Source organism: Vespula pensylvanica, chromosome 2, assembly GCF_014466175.1.
Source record: "Vespula pensylvanica isolate Volc-1 chromosome 2, ASM1446617v1, whole genome shotgun sequence".
NCBI classification, from domain to species: domain Eukaryota; kingdom Metazoa; phylum Arthropoda; class Insecta; order Hymenoptera; family Vespidae; genus Vespula; species Vespula pensylvanica.
Genome location: NC_057686.1, coordinates 2,316,021 through 2,331,297, shown reverse-complemented (window position 1 = coordinate 2,331,297; position 15,277 = coordinate 2,316,021). Strand labels below are relative to the sequence as shown.

Below are 15,277 nucleotides of genomic sequence, written 5' to 3'. Positions count from 1 at the left end.
TGTAAATAAGTAAGTACTTCTTGTTCGTTCGATGTATAACGTATATATATATATACACATAATATGGGAAAAAAGAAGAACACGTTCGTATCGATCGAGTTTGCTTCCTAAGAAGGAGTGAGAAAAAGAAAGAGAGAAAGAGAGAAAGAGAGAAAGAGACAGACAGACAGGCAGACAGAGAGAGAGAGAGAGAGAGAGAGAGAGAGAGAGAGAGAGAGAGAGAGAGAGAGAGATAGAGAGAGAAATACAACGAAAGATAGTGAGAGTGAGCGAACACGAACGAGTGAGGGAGAGTGAGAAAGAGTCACGTTGTCTTCGCGTGTCGATACCGATAATTTTCCCCTCGACGATCGTCGGGAACGAAGACTCGGGAGAGCAGACCGGGAATGAAGCGACGTCGGGAACGTAACCCTGTACGAAAAGGGGTCGAGGGGGTGGGGGCAATAGCAAGAGGATGGGTAGGGGGTACAGTAGGAGGGGGAAGAAGACTGACGTACCGTCCTACTCTTTCAGATAAGACTCTTTTATCGCGTACCTTACGATACGAACAAGTATACAACTTGTCTTCTATAAAGATTAAGAATACTGTAAATGTTCTGTGTTTTTCTCTGTCTTTCTCTTTCTTTCTTTCTGTTATGTCGATTCAATGATTTTTATTTGTTTCCGAAGTTAATGTTCGATTAATATAAGTTATACGTATGTATATTTGGTATACTATAGTTTTAATAGTATATATATATATATATATATATATATTTATATTATATTGTAGTACAGTATTATTTAGAGATATATGTATATGCAGAGTAGACGGATAGTTCCTAGGTTTTTAAAATCTGATAAAAAAGGAAAAAGATTAAATAAATAATTAACCTAAAAAGTCTAGAAATATCGAGTAATTGATTTTGAAAAATCACCTAAGGAGATTCGACCCACTCTATGCTACATATAACATACGTACATACATATATATACACTATACATAATATAAAGATATAGTATGTCTCATATTATATCATTTGCAACGTATGCACTTATGCGGATAAAAAAGAAAAAGAAAATAAAATTAAAGAAAAAACAAAAAAAAAAAAGGAAAGATTGAGGTTATAGAAAATGTATTCGAAAGAAAAGGAAAAAAAAGAAGAAGAAAAGAAAGAAAAAATATATAAATAAATAAATGAAATAAGAAATAAAAAGACAAAAAAATATCTTTTGTTTTTGAATTGGCATCAGAATCAGAGATAGAAAGTCTGTGTTATCGTAGAAAATTTAGCAGTCGGTGGAGTGGAGTGGAGTGGAGTGGAGTGGAATGGAGTGGAGTGGAAGGAAGGCAAGGCGCCTTTCTCAAAAGACCCATCGACGGCGATGCACGTCACGTAAGCCCCGTAGTTCCGAGGGCGCCCGAGCACGCCGTGGAATACTGGAATACTAGCGGTGAGAGAATGTGCAGCGAATGCTTCGACGTGAATGAGAACGACGGTATACATCTCACGTTTCTACTACGCGCTACCGTAATGCGTCTTTATCGCTACGTGTACACATATATATGTGTGCACGTTATTCCGTGTACGTGCGTACGTGTGTGTATGTATATGTACATGTCTGTAGAAGCGCGAGCCTGTGCTGCGACGTAAGCTTTTCACGGAAAGCGCAAACAAATGGGAAATTACGTGATATCTTCCTTTTTTTTTTTTTTTATTATTACTACTACTACTATTATTATTTTTTTTTCTTCTTTCTTCTCTTTCTTTTCCTTTTCCTTTTCGAAGGGAATCGATTTTCAAACGTTAATTTTTGTCAAACGATATGTGTATGTACGCATGCTAGAGAGTATGTTAATGTATCATCGATCGTTCATCATCTTTCAAAATAAACATGCATAGTACATATGTATATAAATGTAAATAGATATAAACGTGAGTTCATTTAATCTAGTCGACGCTAATGCCACGTAATCGTTTGAAATTTCGTATCGCAACTTTGATTAGCTTAAAGGAGATATTTGAAAATTCCGAACTATTCGCTCTCGAAGCCTTTTCACTTTGTAGACATTTTACGGAAACAGCATTGCTCGTCGCCGCCGCCGCCGCCACCGCCGCCGCCACCGCCGCCGAGTGTAACTCTTGAATATCGAGAACGCACGGGTTCGCGTTACGTGGCTCGCATTTGTAGACTCCAGTGCGCAGACAGAATTCGAGATTGCTATGTATCCAAGAGGCACCTTTTAATTATTCCTATATTTTTATCTATTCTATTTCCTCCTGTCGATTTAATATTGCCAGAAATGTTTTTTATTTTATTTATTTATTTATTCATTTAATTAAAAATTACACGTGATACACGCGCCAACGATTTCGTTCTCGAATTAATAAATATATATGTGTATATATATATATATATATATATATATATATATAAATTTCTGTGGAAACACTATATTCAGAATTTATTTTTTCAAATAAAAAAAAAAAAAAAAACGAAGATTCGACAAAAAGAAATTTGGAAAAATATCGCGAGAGACTTGCTTATCGTAATTTCGCTTATCGTAATTTATCCAACATATGAAATAAACCGAGGAGTAACGGCAAAAAAAAAGATTGCCTCCTGTGAGGTTTGAACTCACGACCCCTGGTTTACGAGACCAGTGCTCTGCCACTGAGCTAAAGAGGCTGACGATTTCCTTTGTTAATCCAAAATTGATAAGGGTTGTGTCAAATATTTGAATTATTATATAGAATATCTCATTTTTGTTAACATATAACGCTCTTTTATCATCGTAGTATTATAAAATAATGATATTTTATTTTCATATTCACGTTGGAAAAAAAAATTTTACAAGGACGCTATTATAATGTTGTTTACTCCTTAGGTATTTATATAAGTTAATAATTGATACATCCATCGATCGATTGATCTATCTATCCGAATGATGTAATTAGTTTCGATTAGACTAAAAAAAAAAAAAAAGAAAAAAGAAAGAGCGAATGGTTTTTATTTTTCAATTTTTTTTTTTTTCGTTCTTTTTTTTGCAACTGTTATTTTCCTTCCATCTTTAGAACTTATTTGAACTTATAATCTTAAAAATAATTCTGTCATGGCAATCTTAGATTTCTTCTTAAGAAATAGTACGTGACGTAAAGCAGATGTCAGTCATCGCGCTTCCTGTTTTACTTGACGATCACAATAAAACCCTACTTTTGGGTTCCCTTTACGAGAAAAAAGGGGGAAGGGTCACACGCAACCTCCTCTCTTTTTCTATGCGACTACGGAAAAGGGACAGATGTTTTGTACCGTCTTAAAGATTTTGGAGGGACCCCTTTTCAGTTCTGAGCTCTATGCTCTTTGAGACGCAATAAAGGATCCAACGGAACGTACTCTCTTTCTCTCTCTCTCTCTCTCTCTCTCTCTCTCTCTCTCTCTCTCTCTCTCTCACTCTCTCTCTCTGATGGGACTATTGTACGATTAAGCAGATGTTATACTATGAATGCGCAATGTATAACGTGCGACTCGAACAAAGGAATCGATTTACCTAGGGTTCCACATAGATTTTTGCATTTTCCTCTGCATTGCCTCTTTTACCATAGATACGTGTGTGTATATATATATGTGTGTGTGTATATATATATATATATATATACATATGCATGTAATATTAAGAAAACTACTATAATCCTTGTATCCCTAAATTTGAAACATATATAATCTTATGTCATAATTCATTTGATCATATTTAATCATATTTTATTTGATAGATCCCATTATCTTACCAAACCTAATAAATCAAATAAGTACATATGTATATATATATATGTATGTATGTGTGTGTATGTATGTATATATATATATATATCATCGTTCAAATCATCACGTCATGTTATTCGATTCTATTTCTACTTTTCGCCAAATCCAAGGATCTATCATCTTTTAAAAATCCCGTCAACGTAATATTCCATGTACAAACAACGGCGTACGTATTAACGATTATCAAAAAATTTGAACGAAAGAAGAAAACTGACAATGTTTCAAGGCGATTAAAATTCTTGCCTGGTCATTTCTTATACATATCTTCTTTATCGACATTATTCAGCCAATTGAAAAGCTTCGATCTCGTGACGGTATGATAAAGTAGAAAGACGGAACGAAAGAAAAATAAAATAAGACAAGAACAGAAACAACAACAAAAGGAATGGAGGAATGTACGTAAGCGCAAGCACGTTCGAGAAGTTTCCCGTTGGATAAAAGCGGACTGACTCGGCACCCCAACGTTCCTCGGGCTCTCCCCCGATTGTTTTCCGTCCATACATATATCCATACATACGTACGTATTCGTATACATAACATGTACATGTACACATATACGTAGACAGATCGTAGGAAGAAGAATAAGGAGGAGGAGGAGGAGGAGGAGGAGAAGAGGAGGAGGAGGAGGAGGAGGAGGAGGAGGAGGAGGAGGAGGAGGAGGAGAAGAAGAAGAAGAAGAAGAAGAAGAAGACGAGCGATCTCCGTTCCGTACCCTTGAACCTAGAGAAGAGAGGAACGTTGTGCAGCGTTGCCGTCTCGCAAGAAGACGGCGTCGCGTCGCGTCGCGTCGCGCGTCTCTACACCCTTTCGCCTCCCGTCGTGTCCCGTCGTGTCGCGTCGCGTCGCGTCGTGTCGTGTCGTATCTCGTCGTATCGCGCGACCGTCTCTCGATCGGGCGTAGCCGGCTGCTCTCGGCGCTTCGCGCTTTCTTCGCAAAGAGAAGGAATTCCTTCGTCGTCGACGGTTGACTGGCGCGATGCCCGAGTACCGCTGACGTCAGCGTTACGCGGACAGAACCGACGGGGAACGGGATGATCGGGTTATGTAAAAAAATCAAACAGAAAAAACGATCGAGTTTACTCTTTTCGAACGAGCACGTTCTTTCTCTTTCTTTCCTTCCTCTTTGCCTTTAACCTCCTTCGCCATTTTTTTCGTCGAACGTTCAATTTAGCGGGACGACGATCGATCGATCGATCGATCGATCTATCTCTATAAATTTTATGATCGATATAAAATATCTCGTAGGGATAATTAAAAGGAAAGAAAAGTTAGAAAAAAAATATAAACAAAATAATGCATTCGTTATTATCCGGCAAAAATCTATCCGCGTAAGGAAAACAAATGTTACGAGTTCTCTTCGATGCACGTGACAAATTTTCGTCCGATTGACGAAGAGAACGTTGACCTTGGTCAAGCAGCCATTACGCGAGCAGCCGTCGGTACTGCGTGTTTTCTTCGCAAAACTTACGTTTCCGCCGACGTTGCCGACGCAGAAGTGACGTCACGCGCGCGCACGGCAGTTGCGTTTACTCGCCGTGTAATATTATGCGAAAAGCATGGACAACGCGAGACGACGACGACGACGACGACGACGACGACGACGACGACGACGAAACGTGCGCGGTTATGCGATTATTATATCGGTGAACGTGATGACGATGTCTTATGGTATCATTTTCAGCGTTGTCGGGAATCTTTTTTCTTTCCTTTTATTTTTTTCTTCGTTCCTTTTCTCTCTCGCTCTCTCTATCTTTTTTTAACTCTAATGACTTCTATTTTAAACGTTATCACGGCGATTTCAGCGCCATCGACGAGTATTTTCCAAATTATACCGATTGTATGCGATAAACGTATCGTTTCGTGTAATAACTAATACTACTGTGAGATAATTTCACGAACGTTTTTTATCTCTACTGTGTTTTATAGTGTGTGTGTAATCATATATACACACACATATATATACACATAATTATATATACACATATGGAACGTTAAAAGAAAAAAGAAAAAAAAGAAAAAAAGAAAAAATTGTTTAAAAATAACGAAAGATAAAAATATACCTATCTACTCCTTGACTTCTATGCATCTCTCTCTTTTGTCTTTTTGACTTCTCTGCATCTTTTCCTTCTCTCTCTCTCTCTCTTTATCTCTCGTTCACACGCTCATGTGCCATTTACGAGGCAAACCGGTTTATATACTTTTTGCGAACTCCGGCTTCGCGAGAATGTTGATTTTTGCGACATATACCGCTGGGAACCTAACCTACATCGTTACTCGAGTGAGTTGGACGCGGTGCTTGCCGTTTCGATGCCCTGCAGACCTTGAACATGTCGAAGGCTTCTTACACGTTTATCATGCTCGAGATCGTCATCGATCAAGTGCACTCTACACAAAAATATGTTTGTTTCTACGTGTTGTTTTTTTCTTTTCTTTTCTTTTCTTTATTTTTAACTAGAGCATATTTATACGAGTATCAACAAATTCAAACGATATAATACATGAATTAGCACTCGCGATAGGGAATGCAACACGTGCCGATCTCATGAATGTGTATGTGTGCGTGTATGGAATGTGTGTGTGTGAGAGAGAGAGAGAGAGAGAAAGAGAGAGAGGGGGGATGAGAGGAAGAGGGACGAGAGGCGTGGAAGTAAAAGAGAGGTCGTCGGATAAGAGGAACCGATATGAAATTTAGTCACGACAGGAACGAGAGTCGAATCGAACAACGCCAGCGGGGGGGTTAATTTTTATTCAAGGCACATATACATCGCCGAAAATATTTTTACGTATCTCTATGTAATGCGTACGGCATACACATGTGGCCCATTAGCAGGTTAGGGCGACTATTGTTCTCTCACTAACCTACAACACTTCATAGCTCATTGTCATGCTTTATTCGTTATGTTCCTTCAACGAAGGTGAGAGCTTTTGATAGCTCGAAAAAAAAAAAAAAGAAAATAAATTTACTTAACCTCTAAATTGTATATACGATAACTTGTATGTATCAAGAATAAACATCGAATAAAATGAAAATATAATGAGAATAAAATTGATTTTGGATATTTCTCGTAATATTTTTTCTTTTTCTTTCTTCGGCGATTAAAATTTTTAGGTTAGAAATCGATAAATACGCGCGATTGAATAAAAAGAAATATAAGTATGTGTGTTAAGTACCGAGGATTTGAAGATTGTAGGTGCACGCCAGGAACGCGAGACGAGATTATGTATCCGTATATATGTGGCACTTGGAAACCGGTTCGACAAAACTTTCGAAAATTCCGGAATGACGTAGTAATTCTCTCTCTCTCTCTCTCTCTCTCTCTCTCTCTCTCTCTCTCTCTCTTTCTCGCACGTTTTATACCTATACCCGAACGAAGACGAACGGTCCTGTTTCTTTCTTAATCGCTTTTTTATTTACGTAAGAGCTACTACCTACTTGAACTCTCTTCGAGTTGGCAATCGACAGTGTTATCGAGTTCGATCGATATTTTTCTTCGAAAGTTAGATCATATACCGTTCTATCGATTAATTTGTCCTATTCGATCAAAATGTGATTATTATCAAAAAATATTTACATATTTCATTCGATTCGTAATATATTTCTTATACTTACCTCGATATATCTTGAAAATAAATAACTACACTATAAACGTGCTATGAATGCACTATAAATGCACTATAAATGCACTATGATGTTATCACTGTTTCGAACTTTGTCACTATAAATCGTTTCTCGAATAAGTTATCGCTATTACATTACATAGTTATTATCATTACAGTTATTATTAGCACATATAATGTATGAATGGCATATGTGTGTATGTCTGTGCATATCTTACAAAAAAAAAAAAAAAAAAAAAAAAAAAAAAAAAAGAATCAAGAATCATATTAATGAACTTTCACTTTTCGTGGTATTGTTTGCATCGTTCGTTCTTAAAAAAAATAATAATCGATATTTTTGAAAATATATATCGTCAACGATATCGATATGATATTTTTGATATTTAATCGTTATTTGCACTAAATTTTCTATTACAATCCAAATACATCTCTGTAAATTGGCACGTATTCAAAAGTGCAACGAACGCGACCATACTTCTTAGAACATGTATGTGCATAGTAATCGACTTTATAGAGATCAATGCTATTTGTGTAATCGTATTATCCTACGTATTACAGATTACAATACGGATTATCTTTCTAGGTAGAAAGAAAATGTCACAAACTTTGGAGTAAAATAACAGTAACAGAAAAAAAAAAAAAAACCAAAAAGGAAAATATTGAAATATTTTCTATTTAAATGTGCTAGGAATGCTGTTATATTTCTCGCGACTTAATGTTTCTTGTGTAACCATATTTTATCGTACACGTTATAGATTATTATACGAATTATCTTTCTTGGTAGAAAAAAATGACGATACAAATCTTGAAGAAAACAAACATGGAAAAAAAGAAAAGAAAAAAAAAAAATCAAATATTTTCTATTTAGAAGTATTACGAATGCGGCCATATCTCTTGTAATATGTATATACATATTTTAATCAACTTAATGCTACTTGTGTAATCGTATGTTATCATACGTATTATAGATTACTATACGGATTATCTCTCTTGGTAGAAAAAAAGATGATACAAACTTTGGAGTAATATAAACAGTAAAAAAGAGAAAAAATAGAAAAAGAGAAAAACCCAACAATATACAAATATTTTCTACTTACGTTACGTCGTCGTTCGAGTAAATATTTTCATTCTGTGATTCGGGCAAATCATTTTTCTGACTGCTTGTAGTATAAACGTCGTCCATATCATTAAACTCTTTATGATTCCTCCAATCTTGAATTTCCTTACGTAGAATCGTGATAGGATCGGTTTGTTCCTCGTAACTTTCGCTGTTCATGGATTCAACGTAGATTTTATTTTCTCTTTCTTTCGTCGTTTCAAATTTTTTGAGAGAAAACATTTTTAAATTTTTTTTTGACGATGACATTTCACTCTGATACTTTCCTCTTTCTTTTCTTTTTCTTGTAATAAGATTGCACTTTTCAAACTTCTTCCGAAATGACGATTAACACTTTCGATTAATTTCACTGAAAAATATTCAAACATACATCGTTTCACAATATAGACATCTGAAATTTATTGGTCAGAAATAATTGAAAAAGATCGATATTATTTTTAAATAAATTAAAAAAAAAAAAAAAAAAAAAAAAAAAGAATGATCTAGTCAATGCAGGTCGTTGTACGTTAAGAAAGTTAGAAACTGTGACGGATCGATAATTTCTACTTTATCGACGCGGCAAGAAGAGGACGCGATCGAGTCATCGTAAACAAAAGAAACGAAGGAAACAAAAATATACATTTCCGATAGAAACTTAGATAAAGTCACGTTTTATATCGCAATCTTGTTAAGTTTATATATTTTTAATAAAAATTATATCTTTTATTTTGTATAAACAAAGTCTGTAATTTGTTTAATCAAGATCTATACAAGAGTATCGTTCGTGGCGCCAATGGCGCCAATTCTATATAAATATAGAAATCGAAGTCACGAAACACTCTCTGGTGGCGCCATCTGTCGTTATAATAAGTTTCCAATTAAAAACGCGCGTGTTCGTTGTTCGATCGTCACAATAGTTTGACAAAAATATTAACAATATTTTATTAAACAAATTATATGATTTAATTATAATTTCGTCAATATAAATAAAAAATGTAAATAAAGAATTTAAATATCCAACTAATACTTCCGTCTTAATTTCTAACGGTTGAAACGGTTGAATAATCAGGTTTCAAAAGAGACGTTCGTTCGTCACCTGTTCTCAATACGTTTCCGTCGTTGAGACAATTTATCGTAGATATATGTTTGAGAAAAATACGAAAAAATACACATATATAAATTTCAAATAATATAATTTTATATTTTTGAAAATTCATTTTATATTTTTCCTTAAACTAATACGTTCTGTTGTATCGTCTTATATATATAAAAAAAAGAAAAAAGAAAAAAAAACAAAAAAAAAATTAAAAATTTTAACAATAAAAATAACGATTTTTTATTCGTATCGTCTTAAAATATTTTGTATATATTTTATATTTAACGGCATAAATTTTTAATAAAATTACCTTCTGACAGCTTAGATCGAGTTGTTTCGTTCCGCGCGGAAGAATTTTTTCACTTTTATACAACTTGCAATAATATTTAACACGAATTTAGAAGTAGTATAGTACAACACTGCGAAGTGTAACACATTTTTTCTTTCCCTCTCTTTCTGAAATCTTTCTGTTTCTAATTGGTTCATTCTATTACGTCACAGAAGCTATAGATAGAAATTAATAGAAACTTACCTATAATATGAAGTAATTTGATTGGCTACTGCTTTTGGCATGGTATTGGACCTGATTCTGATTGGTTTGTTCCAATGATAAATACCATAGCGATATAAGAGGACTTTAGATATGGATTCGTGTTGTGTAATCTGAGCATGTGCCCACTTGTATACAATAAATTCTAACCTAAAATTTACTTATGTCAATATTAATCTTCGATTAAGAAATATATAAATAAATTCATTAAATACTATGGCTATGCAAGTTCCTGCTGAAGTTAATGCAGAAGAAATCAAGTCTGTATGTATTTATTCTACTTTTGATCTACTTTTAGATTAATATCATCTTTACGTTTTTACAATTATTTCTTTAATATTAAAAAATAATTTCTTATATTTATATAATTATAGTTTAAAGACTTCATAATGTCGTACAATAAACTATCAGAGATTTGTTTTATCGACTGCATAACTGATTTTACTACACGAGATGTAAAAGCGAAGGAGGAAAAATGTGCGCTTAATTGTATGGAAAAGTATTTAAAAATGAATCAAAGAGTCTCGCAACGATTCCAAGAGTTTCAAATAATTGCCAATGAAAATGTATTAGCAGCTGAAAAGAAACTGGGACGAAATTAATGTTGGAGAAAAATGTATGTTCGATTTATAAAGCGTATTGAAATATTATATAACCCTATTATAGGAGAAGTTAAAATATTAAAATATTGTATTTCATTTACATGTTATCGAATGTCATGAGAATTGTAGATATAAATTTGATATTTTAAAATACGAGTAGTGTGTATTAAGTTTTTATTATATTATTACAGACACGCATTCGTCCCGATGTTAAAAAAAAAATCTATTGTGCTTGGACTATTCAAATATGATTTTTAATGTAAGATACATTTTTTAAATTAAGTTTTAATATGTCATTGATTGCGTATAACACATTATAACAAATGCTGTAATATTCAAAGAAATCATTCCAATGATCGTTTCCTTAATTGTTGTAAAAAAAAAAGATGCCCTTTCTAATCGTTGTTTTTTTACATTTATATAACGTATAGTATTAACAGGTGATTCACACGTTCTAATCTTCACTCGAGTTAAGGATTTTTGTTACTAGACTAATAAAAAAAGTACAAATTGTTATTTACATTCAGAATCATGAAACTCACTCTATACGCAGCAAATTAACTTATTCATTATTTCATATTTTGTACAGATTTATACATGTATATAAATTCATATAGACATTTTAAAGCTGAACTACAATAGAATGATAAATCCTATATAAAATGTCAATTTTTGGACGAGTTTCGTCCGCAAAAGTCTATAATACGTTCGGTACGAAATTTAATGTTGTTATTATAATACATCGATTCTAGAATATCTACTAATCTCATTTATAGAAAGCAGGTTAATCGTCCATATAAATATTGAGAAACAAACTAATAAAAAGGAACACATAATTTAACTGGACTTTGAATGTCCAAAGTCTTGAAACTTTGGCTTTCCATGTATCTCAATTTCCATATTATTAGAATCCCACTCGAACTGTGGAAAACTTATAGATTGCAGCGGCATGGTATCTTGCGTTTGTTGTACAATTTGTGAACCAAAACTTGTACTAGAAATATGTTGTTCCTGACACTGCATCAGTGAATCAGGATTAGGTGAGTTTGGAGGTGTCTTCCTTAATCTTTTGTAATCGGAGAATCTGTTTAACGATACTTGATCTACGCATACAGCTTGAGTTGTATGTCGCGTTTTATATAATATTGGACAACCTAAATCACCTTTTAAACTTAAACTGTATAAATTTGCAAGACGACGCAGCTTCTCCCGTTCAGCTTGACGCATAGGATGTAACTTAAGTTCACTCTGAGTTGGATCTTGTAGAAATCTTGATACTTTCTCATTTGCCGAAGTAATTATAGAATATCCAGGTTTATTGTCGACGTGACGCCGACCAGCGCGAATTTCTCTACCAGTGAGACCTTCGCGAATTCGTTTAACTCTTTGTCTGTACCTTTTTCTGCTTTCATCGGTAGAATGTTCAAAGCTACCATGTAATATCATTTGGAATGTCGAATCTGTTCCTATTTTATCTTCACTCGTGCTGTCTCCATCGTCCCACCAATTTGATTCCACTATCCAATCGGATTGCTCGTCATCTCCTAAGATATGAAAAGTGAACGATAATGAAGGACCGCGATAACATTTTTTCGCACGACAATTTTTTATCGCGATAATAATTTTTTTCTTACGGTCTTTCTTGCGATTCTTTTACCTTCGCGATCCTCGTCATTTGTGATTATACCATTTTCGGAATCGCTAGAAGAAATACTTGAACTCGATATACGAGAGCAATCTACGGTGTCTTCACCTTGCATTTTCCCCCGGATCTTCGACTTCGAGGTTCTGTTTGGTTTCAAAGAACGCATTTCGCAATCGGTAGAACGTTCTCTGCATGATCTCTTACGTTTTCCACACCTAAAGGTAATCGAATGTAATATGTAACTTTGTTAGGATTAATTGGAACTTTGTAGAATCACAAAATATTACCATATAGCTCCATATTTGTTTTTACAATCATTCCTAAGAACTCGCTTTTTTCCACCTAAAGCGGTCGACATAATGGTAACCGTTTGAGACGTCGATGGATTCGAGTCAGAATCGACAGCCATCTTCTTGAACTTTCTCTTACGCCTTGTGTTAGTCCTTGGTATGAAATTTTCATTGACAGAATCGCTCTCTATGTTGCTCGCATTATTTAGGTTGGAAAACCGTGCAAATCTTTTTGTTTGATTCGTGTCATCGCTATCGGATTGATATTTAGAAGGTGTAGAATTTTTCAAAATGCGGATATCACAAATAGAAGACGAACTGTCATCCGAGTGCTTACTTATATTGAGCGATGCTGAAAAAAAATGCAATTCTTATTAAGTGGCTATATTTTTAATCTTTACTAAACTATTATTTAAAGATTACATGTGAACTGTAATTTAACTTCTTGTACATTGATATTTATAGAAAGACAATCTTGGTAATGACCCTCTGTATGCCTTGTAGAAGCGAACTGTAACTGATGTTATGTCATATGATTAGATCGGGTGGCATTCCGTCTCCAACTTTTGTTTTCATAATCCACATATACGCCTTATTGTTCTCAAAATTTGATTACTTTCTATTGTTTTATATGTCCTTACACTTACGAATATTCCCTGTAGAACGAGCTCTCCTCCTTATACCCCATCTACGTCTGACGTTAGCACTGTTACTGCTTTCTTCAAGGGCAAGGGTCAGATCATGCACAAGTGCCTCCATTTTTACTCTTAAGTCTGCTGGTACTGCTTTTAGAACACGCTCCATTTGAAGGATGCGTTTAATTCTACGAGACAAATACGAAAGTTACAACACGATTGCAAATACAAATTGATTGAATATTTAATCAAATAAAAGATCAATGTATGATTATTATTTTTCAATTTTTTGCACCTATATATATATATATATATATAATTTCTTTTTATTTCTAATTCAGTATTAAATAAAATTCTGTTGAGAAAACTTTTTCTAGTAACTGTGTTACATTTCACGAAATATTAAAAAAAAAAAAGCTTTTATTTATTAATGTCATTCATTTACACTACAAAAAAACGAAAGCAGTCAATTAATATAACATGTATTTTTCTTGTAAATATTACACATGTCATATATATATATATATATATATATATATGTACATATATTCGAGACATACTTGTAATTTTTACACCGATATGTAATTTAAATTGATCATTATAAACTTTCACGTTGCACACCTTGTATATATTATTCACAAGTAGTGAGTTGAACTTTAAACGGATGTCATCGTAAAACAACAATTTATCTGTCGAGTAACAGTGAAAAAATAAAAAAAAAAAGAAAAGCACCAAAGGAGTCGATTTTATTCGACTTATTAGCTCCGTGTCGTTTAGCACAGAGCTTACGTTATATCGTAACTTGCAGTGGGAAATGGGATAATGACCGTATGTTTCTCTGTGTGTTGCATGAACGCGCGTGGGTGTGTGGCGCAATAGTCGAGTCAATTCAATAGACACACACACATATATGCAGGTATGTGGCAGACATTTTGTTTTTCCTATTTCTCGATAATTTATTGAAAAATTTGACAAATTATTAATCGATTTATTTTCCTTTTCAAGAATATTGCTGGCAGTAGTAAAAAAGAAAAGAAAAAGAATTTTTCACATTAATTGCATATGTACGTTGCACTACTGTGATCGTATATAAATTGTTTAACGTTTTCTTTTTTTTTATATTATTATTATTAACAATACATAAGATATACGTGTGTAGTATGTTTATATATATATATATATATATATGTATATATATATATATGTACGATCTATTTGACCAATAGAAGGAACGTTTGTTTTAAAAGCTTGCAGTTAATTTTACGAAATTATGCAAAAGTTATTAATGTCCTTATATTGCAGCCAATGACAAAGAAGATAGGACCTGATCCAATTACATGTACGATAGTTTAAAAATAAGAATGCAACAATTTGCATTTAAATAGAAGTACAAAAAGTGAACCAATTGCATTTCTTATATCGCACGTGCGTATAAAGAAGTAATCATTATAAAACACTTTACTATATAATAAGAAATTGTGTATATATAACAGAGAGAGAAAATATATATAGAAATGGAGAATTCTGATTGGACAGTTGTTAGGACATGACTGAGCAGTCAACAACAGGAAGTAGTTTACCGTAAAAAGGCACCCAAAGAGTGTCCACCTCGGTGCCGTATCCGGTTTTGCATTCCACAGACGCTCCGCACCTCCTCAGAGTTTTCGTCTTCCTTTTCGTCGTCGAAAAGTCGTCATCATTAATCGGACTTACGGGTTTCTAGGTTAAAAATTAGTTCGAATGAAGTGAGAAACAGTGTTTGGATAAACGATAAAATCGTTTAAACGTGATGAACGAGAAGAGGTCGAGAAGTCGAGAAGACGGGGTCTGGCGTTCGTGTAAATAGCGCGTAGTGGCGGTCTGTGCGCGCGTGTTATGCGCATCCGCGGACAGATGAGCGCGGGTTCGCGTTATCTAGACGCGTAAGACGATTGTGTCTACGTT

The 15,277-nt window shown here is 34.1% G+C and overlaps 2 protein-coding genes and 1 non-coding gene across 9 annotated transcripts; 1 reads left to right on the top strand and 2 right to left on the bottom strand.

Moving 5' to 3' along the window:
- Positions 1-2,598: 2,598 nt before the first annotated feature.
- Positions 2,599-2,670, bottom strand: Trnat-cgu. The gene has a single exon. It is a non-coding gene; the product is annotated as a tRNA-Thr (tRNA).
- A 7,583-nt stretch (positions 2,671-10,253) lies between these two features.
- Positions 10,254-11,131, top strand: LOC122638104 (mitochondrial import inner membrane translocase subunit Tim9). 2 transcript variants are annotated; one of them, XM_043830798.1, is made up of 3 exons: positions 10,254-10,425; positions 10,536-10,777; positions 10,955-11,131. In XM_043830798.1, exons 1-2 carry the CDS (start codon positions 10,378-10,380, stop codon positions 10,761-10,763), a joined length of 276 nt encoding a protein of 91 aa, XP_043686733.1. In that variant the 5' UTR covers positions 10,254-10,377; the 3' UTR covers positions 10,764-10,777; positions 10,955-11,131. The 2 variants fall into 2 exon arrangements, with proteins under 2 accessions (XP_043686733.1, XP_043686732.1); XM_043830797.1 differs by lacking the exon at positions 10,955-11,131 and having other exon boundaries at positions 10,536-10,919.
- LOC122638099 (G patch domain-containing protein 2) lies at positions 11,132-15,050 on the bottom strand. 6 transcript variants are annotated; one of them, XM_043830776.1, is made up of 6 exons: positions 14,914-15,050; positions 13,340-13,521; positions 13,150-13,215; positions 12,696-13,050; positions 12,421-12,623; positions 11,132-12,307 (listed from the first exon to the last, which is right to left on the bottom strand). In XM_043830776.1, the coding sequence occupies exons 1-6, from the start codon at positions 14,964-14,966 to the stop codon at positions 11,601-11,603; spliced, it is 1,566 nt and encodes a 521-aa protein (XP_043686711.1). In that variant the 5' UTR covers positions 14,967-15,050; the 3' UTR covers positions 11,132-11,600. The 6 variants fall into 6 exon arrangements, with proteins under 6 accessions (XP_043686711.1, XP_043686712.1, XP_043686715.1 ...); XM_043830777.1 differs by having other exon boundaries at positions 13,346-13,521; XM_043830780.1 differs by lacking the exon at positions 14,914-15,050 and adding an exon at positions 13,955-14,095.
- Positions 15,051-15,277: the final 227 nt, after the last annotated feature.

Bases quoted from the DNA above. Each gene is read 5' to 3' on its own strand.
- LOC122638104 (XM_043830798.1), top strand. From the start codon at position 10,378: ATGGCTATGCAAGTTCCTGCTGAAGTTAATGCAGAAGAAATCAAGTCT. The intron at 10,426-10,535 runs GTATGTATTTAT...ATATAATTATAG, and splicing joins ATGCAGAAGAAATCAAGTCT to TTTAAAGACTTCATAATGTC.
- LOC122638099 (XM_043830776.1), bottom strand. From the start codon at position 14,966: ATGCAAAACCGGATACGGCACCGAGGTGGACACTCTTTGGGTGCCTTT. The intron at 13,522-14,913 runs GTAAACTACTTC...TTTGTCTCGTAG, and splicing joins TCTTTGGGTGCCTTTTTACG to AATTAAACGCATCCTTCAAA. The intron at 13,216-13,339 runs GTAAGGACATAT...ACATAACATCAG, and splicing joins TACAGGGAATATTCGTAAGT to TTACAGTTCGCTTCTACAAG.